This window comes from Vicugna pacos, chromosome 17 (assembly GCF_048564905.1).
Source record: "Vicugna pacos chromosome 17, VicPac4, whole genome shotgun sequence".
NCBI classification, from domain to species: Eukaryota; Metazoa; Chordata; class Mammalia; order Artiodactyla; family Camelidae; genus Vicugna; species Vicugna pacos.
Window position 1 is genome coordinate 10,229,982 of NC_133003.1, and position 15,325 is coordinate 10,245,306.

The 15,325-nt window shown below is 45.0% G+C and overlaps 1 protein-coding gene, 1 non-coding gene and 1 pseudogene across 4 annotated transcripts in view; 2 read left to right on the forward strand and 1 right to left on the reverse strand.

Annotated features, from left to right (window-relative positions):
• GPD1L (glycerol-3-phosphate dehydrogenase 1 like) overlaps window positions 1–15,325 on the forward strand; it is a 45,125-nt gene that overhangs the window by 13,967 nt on the left and 15,833 nt on the right. For all 3 annotated transcript variants that reach the window (XM_072940927.1, XM_072940928.1, XM_072940929.1), the window contains exons 3-4: window positions 9,306–9,446; window positions 11,084–11,222. In XM_072940927.1, the coding sequence (XP_072797028.1) occupies window positions 9,306–9,446; window positions 11,084–11,222 (280 nt within the window). The remainder of the gene's footprint in view (window positions 1–9,305; window positions 9,447–11,083; window positions 11,223–15,325) is intronic.
• On the forward strand, window positions 575–798 carry LOC140686702 (cytochrome c oxidase subunit 6C-like; annotated as a pseudogene).
• On the reverse strand, window positions 12,988–13,059 carry TRNAT-GGU (transfer RNA threonine (anticodon GGU)). The gene has a single exon. It is a non-coding gene; the product is annotated as a tRNA-Thr (tRNA).

Here is a 15,325-nt window from a genome sequence, read left to right on the forward strand (position 1 = left end):
TGAGCCAGACTGAGGATTATAAACAGGGAACAGCGTCTCAGAATGCTCTCAGAAGGGGTGGTATGGCTCAGTTGGTAGAGTGCGTGCTTGGCAAGCATGAGGTCATGGGTTCAATCCGCAGTACCTCTATTATGTAAATTAAAAAAAAGATAGATAAACCTAACTACCTCCCCCCAAAAGACAAAAAAACAAACAAATAAGAAAAGCTCTTAAGAATTGTTCTGTCCATTAGAAGTCAAAGCACAGTTACATAAGTTTTTTTGAGACAGAGGGCTGTACATTGAATGCTGCGTTATTGACAGTTTACAGAATCCAAATTTCTAAGTACTGTACAATAAGATAACTATTTTATGGCAAGACAAGAAAAATTTAAACAAAAAATTCTTCTCTGTCTTTGGCCGCCTCTCCCCCTGCGGTGTCTTGTGTGTCTGCATTGTGCGTGGACCAAACCTCGCCCATCGGCAGGACCACCTTCTCCACCATAAACAGCAGCATTCTAGCATCAAGACAAGCCCTTCAGGGCCATTTCTCCATCAGTCTGGAAGGACACTGTTGAGCTGTCAAGGAGAACACCATGACTTCCTGTGCTTTGAGGAAACCTCAGATGCGAGGCCTTCCGGCCAGGTGTCTGCGATTTCATATTGTTGGCACATTGTATCCCTGGGAGGTGCAGTTTTCTGTAGGTTTTCTGTGGCTGAACCAAGAAGGAAGGCATATGCAGATTTCTACAGAGATTATGATTCCATGAAAGATTTTGAGGCGATGAGGAAGGCTGGTATCTTTCAGAGTGCTGAGTGATCTTGGAACATAAAGAATTTCTCTGGGTTGAGTTCTGTGGAAGTTGTCACTGGTTACCTGCGTTCTTGGACTATGAAACTGTGAACTATGAATATCTGGGTGAAGGAGTAGTTTCTCTTGATCAATGAGCAATGAACAAGTACTGTGGGAAAAAAAAAAGACAACTCCTTCAAGATGACAAACATTCCTTCGCTGGGGAGACAGCTCAGCAGTAGTGTGCGTGCAAAGTCCTGAGTTCAATCCCCAGTATCTCCATCAAAAATTTTAAAATAAATAAGTAAATAAATAAATAAACAACTTAATTAACCCCCCAGTAAACAAAAAAAAAAGAGCATAAGAAAAAAGATAACATTCTTTCTAGATCTTGTAGGCAGTCATGATTATCCACTGTTTTGTGCTGTTGACACAAAATTAATCAGTTGATCTAAGAAAGAAACGGAAAGTTTTATTCAAGCCAAATTTCAGGATTATAACCCAGGAAAAGCTTCTCAGAAAGCTCTGAGAACTATTTCCCCCTGTTGGAAATCAAGGCACAGTTATATAAGTTTTTTGAGACAAAGGGCTGTACATCAAATGACATTTTTTAAAGCATTTTATTTATTATATTATTTAATTATTTTATTTTGGTGGAGGGGGAGGTAATTAGGTTTATTTATTTTTAGAGGGGGTACTGGGGATTGAACCGAGGACCTCATGCATGCTAAACATGCAGGCTACCAATTGAGCTATACCCTCCTCCCCGCAAATGACGTATTGGCAGTTTATGTCGTCCAGGCCTAAGGGTCATCCTGGTGGGTCATGTGACCCCTCACAAGCTCAAGAAGGAAGGTTGTCTTTAAGGAGTTGTCTTGATGCTGGGAGAATGTCGCTCTTTATGGTTGAGCAGGTGTTCCTGCCAGTGGGGGAGGTTTGGTCAATGCAGAATGCAGATATACACCTCATGGTCAGCCGGGAGAGGAGGCCGAGAGCGGAGAAGAATTTTTTATCTTTAAATTTTTCTTGTCTTGCCATAAAGTAGGAATTTTTATCTCATGTGCCTTTTCAAAATGTGTGGAATTCAGTCTATCCCTATGACAGCTGATGCACTGGTCTGTAATTAAAATCAAGATCAAGACCTAAATTACAGAGGGAGATTGGAGAAAATAGAAAATTCTAAGACTGACAGTTTAAAATTCAAGCTGATTAGGTCCGAGAGGGGAAAATCTGGGTTATTGCCTGGCCTCATTCCAGTGGGGAGGAAATGAGCATGCAAGTAAAAATGGTGACCCTGCTGCCTGTGGGAGCTGCATTTACGAACTTCTGTTCCAAATGGGGTTATAGCTCAGTGATAGAGCACGTGCTTAGCGTTCACGAGGTTGTGGGTTCAATCCCCGGTACCTCCGTTAAATAAATAAATAAACCTCGTTACCTCCCCCCAACAAAATTTTTTAAATGAATAAAATAAAATTTAAGATAAATTTAAAATAAATAAACAAATGAATAAATTCCTTCAGATTCACCTGTGGGTGGCTTTCTGTAATAGTCTGTCTGAGAACAGACCACGTGGCTGCCCATCCCCTGCCATCATGAGGCACTCATCATTCGGTGTTCACTCACCAAACCTTTGTGAGCAGGTGCCACAGATGCAAAGCACAGCATTGGTTCTGGAGACAAAGAGGAATGAGGTCAGCGGGCCCAGCACGAGGGAGCCGGATCTGTAGGCTGAGAAATGTGAGGAAGTTCGGAGATGCGATGACCTTGCTCACTGAGGACTTCCCTTTGGCTTTGGTGACAGTGTTCTTTAGTGTCAAGCACTGTGCTAAGTAGTTTACAATTACCGCCTTCTTACTCGAAAACTTGGTGGGTGTCTGGCCAAAAGACTCAGCCAAGCCAAGGATTTATCACTTGCAGCAAGTAAGGTGAGAACACTGAGGATCTTTCCCAAAGCAGTGTCTCCCCAGTAACAAAACTGGGGACCTTTTCAGCTAAGGGAACATGCGTGTTCCTGGAGGGGCTTGGGAGTGAGTCCAGGCTTCAGTTGTTTGAAGTCCCGAGGGTCAAAAAAGGCCAGCAACATAATTCCTTAGGTTCCAGTTGATCTGGTGGTGGAGCGCCCAAGGGGGATTTAAATTCTGCGGAACAATTTAGGACAGTGCTGCAGGCTAGTGTTTACCACTAGACAGAACTGGGAGTCTTTCCAACTGACTTGTTATCTTTGCTGTTGTTACTTCACATGCCTGGTAAGTTTGTCCTTTTGTTCCCTTAAGATCACTGATTTCTGAGACCTGTTCAAGGGCAAGCCTTGTGCCAGGTTAAGATCACAAAATGGCTTAGGCCAATAATGGCTTCTCTTATGTCAAGAAAGCCATGCCTGGTTTTTTCCTCTGAGGACCCCCTACCCTATCTGATTATAGTCTTATTTAATGTTCTCGGTAACCCTCTTAGGTTGATGCAATTAGTTTTCTTACGATGATGATTCTGATTTTATAGGGGAAGAAACCACAGCTCAGAGAGGTTAATGAACTTGCCCAAGGTCACATAGCTAAAGGCTGGTGGCCCCGTTCCTGAGTTCCTGAGCCTGCTGAGTTGGTCCCTTCTAGACAGTGATGACTGTGTCATGGCACTAAGGCCGGGTAGCGTTTCCCCGCAGTTACTTTTGGTGCTGTAGGCGGGGAGAGAAAGGATGCCTAGGGTTCTGAGCTTGGCAGTTAAGTTGCCCAAATATCTGATGGAAAAAGTAAAGGGGGCAGGGGTTCCCACTGCTCTGGAAGGCCTCTGAAATCATCTCTGATCCATGCTTGGTGCAGACGATTCCTCGGAGCTTCCCTAGTCAATTTTAGAGTATTTCATCACCTTAAAAAGAAATCTCATGCCCTTGAGCAGTCACACCCTGTTTCCATCTATCCCCAGCCTAAACAACCGCTAATCTACCTTCTGTCTCTCTCCATTTGCCTGTTCTGAACGTTTCATACAAATCGCACCATACACTGCGTTGTCTTCTCTGACTGACTTCTCTCACCGAGCGTGGTGTCTCTGAGGTTATCCATGTTGTAGCATGAATCAGACCCTCACTGCTCTTTATGGCTGACTCACATTCTGTTTCATGCACGTGCCGTACTTCGTTTATCCACTCATCGGTCGGTGGACATTTGGGTTGTTTCTGCTCTTTGCTATTGTGAATGGTATTACTGGGAACAGTCACGTACCACGTTTTGTGTGAATGTGTTTTCTGTTCTTCTGACTGTGTACCTAGGGGGACACTTGCTGGGTCTGATGGTAACTGTTGAACTGTTTGAGGAACTGCCAGACTGCTTTCCGAGGTGGCTGCGCCCTTGTACGTTCCCACCAGCGGTGTGCGAGGGTTCCAGTCCCTCCACACCCTCACCAGCTCCTGCCGTGTCCTAACTGCTGGATCCTAGCCACCCTCGTGGGTGCGACGTCGTGTCTCGCTGTGCTTTTGATTTGCGTTTGCCTGATGGTTGACAGTGTTGATCATCTTGTCCCGTGTTTATCGGACGTTTGTATCTCCTCTTTGGAGAAAGGTGTATTCAGATCCTTTGCCTGTTTGAAGGAATTGGGTTATTTGTCTTTTTATTATTGAGTTGTAAGAATTCTCTCTATACATTAGATACAAATCCGTTTTCAGGCATGTGATTCAGAAGGATATCGTCCCCTTCTGGGAGTTTGCGCTTTCTTGGTGGTGACCCCTCTTTTTTTTTTTTAATTATTTTTTATTGAAGTGTAATTGACTTACAATGTTAGTTTCAGGTGTACAGCCAAAGCAATTTAGTTGTACATATACATACATACATATTTTCATTTTCCACTATGGCTCATGACAAGAAATTGAATATATTTCCCTGTGCTATACCCTGGTTGTTATCTATTATATATACAGTAGTGTGTATCTGTTAATCCCAAACTCCTAATTTATCCCTCCTCCCCAATCCTTTTCCCCTTTGGTAACCATAGTTTTTTTTTTCCTATGTCTATGATTCTATTTCCAAGTTGTAAATAAATTCATTTGTATCATGGTTTAGCTTTTTGGTTTTCGTTAGCGGATCAGCCCTCACTGGTATTCTCAGATTCCAGTGTTCCTCAGACTCGCTGGGAGAGCTTACCAGGAATCACTGGGTCCACCCTGAGAGTTTGGGATGCACTAGGTCTCCGCTGAGGCCCAGGCATTCACATTTCTAACAGGTCCCCAGGTGATAGAGATGCTGTTGGTTCGGGAATCACACTAGGCATCAGTGGTCTACATAATGAGCTGATATTGCTGGCACAGTGTTGAGGCAGCCTCACTTCCCACAGTGGCATATTTCTGTCAGAATCATCAGACAAGGTCTGTATTTGAGGATCATTTTTCTGAATGCAGAGCCAAGGGTGTGAATTTCACCTACAATCTGGGCCCAGACAGAGGTGAGGAGAAGAGGAGGCAGCCATGGTATTTCTGAACCTCTGCTGTGGGCCAGCTGTCTTTTGCTATGTGTGTTTCTCATGCTGTTGTGTTTAATTACCTCAAGAATGTAGGGGAGTGGCCCGTGGTGTCCAGTTAGCTAACTGGTGACAGAGCTGAGCCACACTGCCCACATGCTGAACTGACAGCTACTCCAACAGCGATACAAAGGAAACTCCAGGCTTGGCACATGGACTTTACTGGCTGTGTTTAAAATGAATTTACTTATTATTAGTTTTTCTTTCTTTTTTTTTTTAATTAACTTGGACCAAGAGCCCTGGATTCCTGAAAGTCTGGGCATCAAATGAACCAGCCCTTATGGCTTAGTTCTGATTTGATGATTTGTCCTCCCTGCCAGTGGAAGGCAAGCCCTGTTGTTCTGACTTGTCTTTCCCAACCCACTTCAGGATCTTTAATGGACACTCTCAGAAAGATTTTGGCAGGAGGCCCGTGAAATAGATCAGTGTTCACAAAGCAGTGTCCTGATTTTGCTCAGAGATGGGATAGTGGCTTCGCTAAAGGTTTTATTCTGAAAGAGGCTGTTGCACCTGCTGTGTTAGTTGTGGAGAGCTCATTTTGATGCTGGGCAAGCGGAGTCGTGTTCTGTGAGCAGGCCGAGTGCACTGTACAAATGCAGCTTGTGTTACCTGTTGCTCCTGTGGGTTAAACCCTAAGCACTCAGCCAAGGACAATGGAAGGACGTCCATAGGAGCTGAGTGAGCCCTGGTTGTATTGTCCTAGGGACCCATTGCCCCCAGCCAACTGCACGTTGTCCTTTGATTTACTGAAAAAGGAAACAGAAGAGACAGGAAGGAATCCAGACCAGCTGGCAGTTTCCATGCAAATGTTTTGTAACAAGGGACCTAAGGATGGGCTGACTCCTTAAAAGTTAAGAATTTATAGGAGGCAGGTAGATTTTTCTGGTGAGTAATCCCTTTCAGTTATTTCATATCATTTTAGAGCTCTGTCGTTCGTATTACTTAGTTTGAAAGTGTTCTGTGAAGTAGCTGGTAGGAAAGGTGATTTTCATTCCCGTTCTGTGTATGGAGTGACTGTGGTCAGTGAAGATGTGTCCTTTGTCTGAGGTCCCACAGCTGGTCAGTTGTGGACGTGGGGCCCCAGTATACATCTTCAACATTTTTTCTCTGGTTCTGGTGTCTTTTCATCTCACTGTGTTGGGAAAAGCCCTGAAGGGATGGAAAGGGAGGATGTGTGTGGGCGGCCGGGAAGTGGATGGGAGAGGAGAAAAACAGCTCCGGAGAAGAAGCGTTCAGGCTGCCAGGCTTTGTATGAGAAAGGGAGCCAGAGAGCAGAAGTCCCAGCCTAAGCAAGGCTAGTAACCCCAGGGGAGCAGGAGTGGGGCGTCAGAGTCAGAGTTCTTATGAAGGCTGCGGGGAGACTGGGACCACAGACAAATGTATAAGAGCTTAATGAGCTTTGACAGTAAGGGACAAACAGAGCAACTCCAAGTTGGCATTGGGGGTTAATGGGATCAAGTAAGAAACTGCTTTTTTGGAGGAGATAGAATCTCCAGATGCCAGGGAACTAATAGGCAGGTAGATATTTGGTGATGAATCCTTGCTACACAGCCTAGATTAGCAAGCCCCTCTGAAGAGGAAGGCAGGTTTCCCTCTGCCTTTGAGGGTGTGAAAAAAGAGGAATAAGTGCTAAACTCTAGGTTATGATCTCCTCTGTGAAGAATGACTCTTTTTGTTGCCATTCGAATCAACTTAAGCTGATGTTTTGGGTCATATGACTAAAAATTCAGGTAGAGCTGGTTTCAGGTACAACCAGAACCAGTGGCTTAAATGATGTCAACAAGGCCCCATGTTTTGCTGTTTCTCTGCTCTGCCTTCATTCACATCAGAGCCCTTGGCAGGTCTTGGTTCTGCCCCTCACAATGTAAAATGGTTGCAGCTGTTCCAGACCTCGCATCATCATCCCATCCTGTTCCAGGAAAGACCCAGTAGCTGCTGCAGAAGAGTAAGGAAGCTGCTATTCCCCAGAAGCCCCAGCAAACATTGGCTTCCATTGTTTTCTGTGCCTATGAGCTCAAACAACTTAAGGACCATCCATGGGGCAGGAGAAGGGCTACCTCCGACCACATTGCATCGTTAAAATGGGGCAGCAGTAGCTTTTGAAATGAAGCTGAGAGGTACTTTTGCTAGAAAGAAGGGGAATGGAGGCTGGGTGGTAAATTACAGAAGTCTTCCCCACCAACCGAAGGGAGGAGGGGGTGAAATCATGCTAGGTAGAATTCCTTGGGGAATTCTCTGAGTGCAGGAGTAACTCTTAGCACATGTGTTAGTTAAGAGACTAGAGTAAGAGATAAGGAGAGAGGTCATAGTGTGACTTAAAGAGCAAAGGTATTTATTTCCCTCTCACGTAACAGTGGTCCAGCAGCTCTTTCACGCTACTATCCTTGGTCCCATGTTTCCTCACCATTTCTGTGCCATTTGCTAGCTCTGGGCTGTCAGTGAGCAGAAAGAAGGGGGAGGGAGTGTGTGGAGGAAACAGCCCCCTGTTTGAAGGCTCTGTGCCTTCAGTAGTGAGTGCTGGCCAATCCCCAGCATGGTGACCAGTGACCAGAAAACAGAGAGGAAATTTTGTCGTAGAGTTGGCATCTCCACCACAGCTCCCGAACTAGATTTCCTGGGAGGCTTATCCATCCTCAATGATGTTCCCGTGGCAGATAGCACTTCCTCAGAGAGGAATCTTCATCCAGGTCCCTTCATTTTGGGAATCACCAGTGTTTAATGGGAACTAGGTCACTTACAGTTGGGTTAGATTCAGGTACATATGACAGAAAACCAAAACTACAGTGACCTAAACAAAGTGAATGCGCTTTTTATTCTCTCACATAAAAGACATCCATCGTAATAACAATACACCATAGTGTCAGAGACTCTGTTCTGCCATCTCAGTATTTGGTTTCCTCCTCATACTCCAAGGTGATTGCCTGAGCTCCAGCCATCTCTTCACATTCACTCTGGTAAAAAGGAGGAAGAAAGACCTTCAAGGGCATTTACCGGAAGTCACATGCAACACTTCCATTTACACCTTACTGGTCAGCACTTAATTACACAGCTACAAGGATGGCTAGAAATACAGCCTTTTTCCCTGGAGTTAAGAGCCTCACCCCAAAGTGTGGGGTTTCTCTTGCTGAGGAAGAAGCGGAGAACAGACATTGGGCAACAAGAGGCAGTCTATACTAGAGACCTATGCCCCAGTGCCCTCACTAGATGTCCTCACTAGATGTCCTCGCCTCTGTCTCTGTGTGTGTGTGTGTGTGTGTGTGTTTGTCCAGGGTAATCTTAAAAACCCATCTTCCTACTTACCTGAGAAAATAAATCATCATAGTAGCTAATATGTTTCGCGTGCCTGTCAGGTGCCAGACACTGATCTGTAGCGTTTATTCTTCCCAACAGCTCTCTTTCAAAGTGCTTAAAGAAGGAGTGTGTAGTGTGGGACCACTGACAGAGGTGTGGGCAGAGTGGAGGGAACCAGAAGGGCTGGGTGAGGTGCCCGGAGATTAGCAACAGCAGGAAGCCATGGCCACCCCTGGAAGTGCAAGGGAATGGTCGAGTGTCACTCCACCGGTTCAACCAGCGCTTAGAGCCTCGAACTCAGCTGCCTCCTACCAGGTCAGGAGGTGGAGCTGCAGAAGGAAGCCAGGCCAGCAGCCCTGCGAGCACAGCTGGAGTGGCCCCAGGAGGCCGATCGACACCCTTACTTCCCTGTCTCTCCTCCCACCTTGGAGCTCGCGATAGCGCCGCCCTAGGGCGGGACCCAAGAGCAGCCTCCTGGGGAAGACAGCCGGGCAAAGATGGGCAGAAAATGGACTGGGGGGTTGGCTGAGCAACAGTATGGTTATGACTCCCTTTTATGGGGAAGGGAACCGAGGCAGGGAGGGAGTAGGGCACTAGCTTGGCTAGTAAGCTGCAGAGATGTGCGTCCTGAGTGAGGAAGGCAGGGCACGCCCTGCTCTTGTCCTGAAGGATGGTCTGCGCTTGCGCCGCTTGGACAGGCGCGTTTTGGCCCAGGAGTAACAGTTTCCGCCTCACCATTGCAGGTTGCTGTCTCGAACCTCGGGGAGGCGGTGCAGGATGCAGACCTGCTGGTGTTTGTCATCCCCCACCAGTTCATTCACAGGATCTGCGACGAGATCACCGGGAGAGTGCCTAAGGACGCGCTGGGCATCACCCTCATCAAGGTGCCTTGGCCCCTCGCTGCGCCGTGTTACTGGGAGCTAGCTTCCTTTCCTCTCCCTTTCATCTGTTGGAGGGAAGGAGCTAAAGGGAGGTTACGGCTGGTTTGGGTTTGTTTTCTTTCTTTTTTTCTTTTTCAGTTTTTTGAGGGGGTTATTGAGGTTTATTTTTTTTAGAGGAGGCGCTGGGGGTTGAACCCAGGACCTCATGCAAAGCATGTGCTCTACCACTTGAGCTATACCCTCCCCTTGGGTTTGTTTCTTAAATATGCCTGGAAGGTGATCAAAACCACGTCTCCCACGAGGCTGACTTGCTCACACTGAGGAGAGGCTGCTTCCCCATGCAGGAGGTTCTCAGGGGCGAGGGTGCAAGGGTCCCCTGAGAAGCCTTCCCGCCAGAGAGACCCTTCTAGTCCAGTACGTGGGTCTGCGCCTGCGCTCTGGAAATCTCCCATGGTTTGCAATAGCTGCAAAATTAATCATCTTCGTTCCCACATCTGGGTTCATTCCCTAAAGAGGTTGTTTTTAACTGGAAGTCCACAAACCACTCCCAAAGCTCCACAGACAGAATTCAAGATGCTCATGGACTGAAATATGGGGGGGGGCCTGCATTTTTATTAATTTTAACTCTGACTGAAACAGGCATTTTGTTCACTTAGGAATGTAGGCCACAAGCCAGAGTTTCATTAACAGTAGTATTAGCAGGACCTAGTGGTCAATAGGTATTTTTGTATCACTTTATGGTGGCTTCACATATCTCAGGGTATCAGTTATGCTCATCACTACTTTGAAATTACTGTAATTATTAGACCTACCATGACATCTTTTAATAATTGCATTAATAAAACATATATATTACTTTGCCACAAATTTTTTTGGACATTCTGGTAACAATATTTCAATATAATTGTCTTACATATTTTCCTCTGTGCATGTGGATTTTGAGAATGGGCCTGTAACTTCACCACACTGCCAGGGGCGGGTCCATGTCATAAGAAAGGTTTAGAAACCCCTGGACAGACTCTGTCCCAAAGTGTTCGTATCGTAGGTGAATGTTTATGAAGGCAAACAGCTGCAATGTCATTCATCAGTAGGGTGGATGAATGAACAGTGGAAAACTACACAGCCATGAATGAGAGTGAACCCTAACATTCATGCAGCCACATGGGTAAATCTCTAACATAATAATATAGTTCAAAGCAGCATGTTACAGGTAAACAGTACAGTTTCACTCATGGTTTTCAAAAATAGGCATACTGACATAACATTGTTTAGAGATAGTTTTATGTGGCAAATGAGCAAGAAAAGCAAGGGAGTAGGGCATAAATCATTCAGGATAAGGGGTCAGGGAACAGGGACAGGGAGCAGTACTGAGAAGGGGGATGAATTTAGGGAGAGACACAGGGGACCTCAATGTCCGTCATGTTCTGTTTCTTAACCTCGTGGTTACATGTTCATTTTCATCTGATTGTTACTCTTTAAATAGTACATAGACAGTATGAGTGTTTACCCTTGTAAACAAGAGAGGTTTTTCCAGTTGCGTGTGCCACTGGAGGTCTGAACCTGGATTACTTACAAAGCAACAATCTCCTGCCTCTTTCTTTGGTGGTTTGTTTCCCCCTGACTGGCTGCCGTCCCCGCAGGGCATTGACAAGGGTCCTGAGGGGCTGAAGCTCATTTCCGACATCATCCGGGAGAAGATGGGCATTGACATCAGCGTGCTGATGGGCGCCAACATTGCCAACGAGGTGGCTGCCGGGAAGTTCTGCGAAACCACCATTGGTGAGCGCCGCCGGGGATGGGGCCTCGGGATCCTGGACGTTTGCTGTCTTAACGTGTACATTTTCTGTAGTGGACTCTTCCCTGCCCCCTTAACATTTCTGGGGTGGACATTCAGTGGGGTGGGAATTTTATCTTAGGAGCCCATGCTGTGGGATTAGAGTGTTTCAACAGCCTCTGGAGTGAAAGAAAAGCCCAGGAGACCGTGCTGACCTGCCGTGATCCAGCGATGACATCATTGAGGCTAAACACAAGGGTGCTTGTACCAAGAAGCAGAGAATGGGGACATCCATGGTGGGGCTCCCCTGGCCATAGAAACACAGCTTTTCATTACTCGCAAATGCCAGGACCTGGATCCTCACTGGATTCCAGTGAGATCTAAAAATTGGTGGGAACGATCCCCACTTTCAGGTGAGCAAGCCAAGGCTCAGAGAGGAAGTTACCTGTCCCCAAGGTCACAAAGCTAGAGAGCCCAGGCATGAACTTGGGTCCCCCTGTTTCTTGAAATCTCTTTCTACTCTCATACACTGGTGTGAGACTTTTGTTTCTTATAAAGAGGGCTTTGGAGTTCCCGTGTGCCTATGTAGCATGTTATAGGACTCAGAGAAGAGAAATATCGTTGTGTTTGCGCATGCTTTGCAAATGTCTGTCTACTACTCCCAAACTTACTTCCGCCCTTGTCAGACACACCAGTGATGTGAATTGCTTCTCCTTAGCAGCTCTGTTAAATGAAGCGCTGAGAGAGGTCAGGCTTTCCTGAGTAAGTTAGGATGAACAGGGAAGGGCGGCTCCTGGTTCTTATGCCTCAAATTAGGACATTTTTTACTTTTTTTTTTTCCTTTTCGTCTCCTTTACTTTTATTAAAAAAATTTTTTTATATGTCTGACATTTGCCTTTTTAACTGTTTAAGTGTACAATTTGGTGGCTTTAAATATATTGACATTGTACAACCACTACCTTTATCCATTTCCAAAACTTTAATTACCCCCAGAGAAATTCTGTACCCAGCAAGCAATAACTGAGGATTCCTCCCTTCCCCCAGTCCCTGGGAGACACCACTCTACTTTGTGTCTGTCTGAATTTGCCTATTCTAGGTATTTCATATAAGTGGGCTCATACCATATTTGTCCTTTTCTGTCTGACTTATTTCACTTATAATGTTTTCAAGTTTCATCCATGTAGCATGTAACAGAATGACATTCTTTTTTATGGCTGAATAGTATTTCATTGTATGGATGTGCTGCATTCTGTTTGTTCACCTATCTGTTGATGTGAGGTTGTTTCCATCTTTTCAGCTACTGTGAATAGTGCTGCTCTGCCCATGGGTATGTAAATACCTGAGTACTCGCTTTCAGTTCTTTGGGGTAAATACCCAGAAGTGAGATGGCTGGATTGTACGGTCTTTCTGTGTTTAATTTTCTGAGGAACTGACAAACTGCCTTGCACACAGCCTTTTACATTCCCCGAAAGGTGTGTAATTTTAAACTATAAGCTCAGTCTACTCCAGCTCTTTAAGTATCAGAACCTTATTTGTCTTTTTGGAGGTGCTTGTTAAATGTATACATGCAGTAGTATGAGTCTCAATCAGCATCATTCCAGGATAGAAGTTCAGGAGGGTTGATTTAGCTTCTAGGGAAGAACTGTTAGTAATAGATTGATGAACACCTCTGTTTAGAGATTAAAGTCTGTATTTTCTCCAACAAATTAAGTTCCTATTGCCAAGTTTTCTCCTTCATTTATCTGTTTATTTACTTATTTATCCCTTTAATGGAGGCACTAGAGATTGAACCCAGGACCTTGTGCCCACCAAGCACACACTCTACCACTGAGCTATACCCCCACCCCTTCTCCTTAATTTTTAATTGTATGGATATTCCCTGATTACTGTGGAAAACAGAGATAATCAAAAGAAAACCTTTTAAAATTTAATTTAATTTTTATCTCTTCTGTTTGTGTAAATTGTGTCTGTAGCTGTTACACCCTCTTTTATGATCGCTCCACTTACTTGGTGTGTAACAACTGACTTCCTAAGTCTGTCAACTTACATCTTTATAGTTGCAGAGCATTCTGTTGACAATCCCGTGTATCTGGGCACTTAGATTTTTTTTTTTTTGAGAAATAATAATTTTGGAGAGGAGAGGTATCACAAATAGTAAAAGGAAGAAAACAAAATGACCTATAATAACATGGCTCAGGTTGATATTTATGAAGGCCATACAGACACAGGTAGGAAAATTCAAACAGCACGAGCAGGTGTAAAATTAGAAGTAAGATTAGAGTTTTCCATTTGTTCCTTCTTCCCAGAGGGAATCACTGTTAGCATTTTCCAAGCATCCCTCCAGGAAAAAAACTGACACATGTATATGACTAGCCTGTATACAGGTTTTATTCTTTCACAGTTCTTTCATTCATCTGTGATTTTAATGTAGCCTGTGAAATTGTTATGTAATTACTATTTTTTTTTAATACTAACTACTTGTTCCCACTCAGTCCTATTTGCTAATAGTCAATTTGCTGATCGGTTGGGAATGACTGGTCACCCATTCATTCTCTAAGGCTGAGACTTCTCCAGTCCTTGCGTGAAACCTGTAGGTTTTGGCTATGATTTTTACTGGCCTCTGAGCCCTGTTTGTTGTAAGGAAATGCAGTAGGCTTTTTTGATTTGTAAGACAGACAAATGCACAGAAGTCACATCTCTTCACCTCTGGTTTCTGTCTACCCAGTGCTCCCATTGCCTTGTCTGTGGGTTGGACCATGGCTGGCAATTAAATTCAGTAAAACGTCGAAAGTAAGAGCAGGAAAGTGACACTTGCTGAATTTTCTTACGTAACCTGACTTTGATTGTGAAGGAATATCAGACAAGCACAAAGTAAGGGATGTGGTACAAAACAGCTGGCCAGTACTCTTCAAAAATGTCAGTGACGTGGATGAGGATGAAAGGCTAAGGGAGTGTCTAGTGCAGGATCCTGGGATGGATCCTGGTTGAGGAGGGGAGGTTGCCATAAAGGCAACACTGAGGTGATGCGTGAGTTGGAGTAAGGGTTGTAGTTAGATAATTATATCAACATTAAAATTTCTGGACTCAGCGGGGTGGGTATAGCTTAGTGGCAGAGCATGTGCTTAGCATGCATGAGGTCCTGGGTTCAATCCCCAGTAACTCTGTTAAATTAAAAAAAAGATAATAAGTAATAAATAAGCCTACCCCCCCCAAAAAAACCCCCACAAAACAAAACGAAACAACAAAAAAAATTCTGGATTCAGTCATTTCCCCTTGGTTATCCAGGTCTCCTTTCTTGATGACATTAGCAGCCAACTCATTTTTAATTATGAGGGATTCGCGAATCTTAGCCCTCTTGAGTCCTCTGTGGAGGAGGGAGAAAATGGCATTATTTTCAGCTCTGGAAAAATACTGCTGAGCACGGTGAACTACGGCGCCCCCTTGTGGTGAGAGCTCCCTTCCTTCTCGGGACTGACTGCACAGAGTCCCAGACTTCCACTCACCCACAAATACCGTTCAAAGCCTGTTCTGTGTCAGTCATGGTGATAAATGTCAAGAATACATAAGCTCCTGTATGGAAGGAGCTTCTAGGTACACAAATAGGGAATTGCAAACTGATGGGAGGGTTTTGAAGGAGTTTTACTCAGTAGGTTATCTCCAAAATGTGGTGTAGCTGAGAACGGGGATTTTCCTGTTTTTTGATTCATGTGGAGTCTGGGGAGCCCTTGCACACAGCTGTTGGGCATTACCTGTTCTGGACCAGATGCCCCAGGTCCCTGTGTGCGGCGTCACTGCTTATGACTGATAACGATAATATGGTTAGTGCTTCCTTATCCACGATTTAAAATAATAAAAGATAAAAATTTAAAAGTTGCATTTGAGAAAATGTAAGATTGCTGTCAGTCAAGCCCACCTCCCTAATGGACACCGTGTGGAATTTGCAGCCACCGAGGCATCGACAGACCCCACCTTGTATCAGTAGTAAATGGACCCCGTTCTCCCTGTCAGGTTGCTCCCAGGTGCCGACGGCTGGATGAAAGTGGCTCGGGTAGGGGCCTGTCTGTGACAATTGTCAGCCTCCCTCATGTCGGAGGCCCGTGGTCAGGGA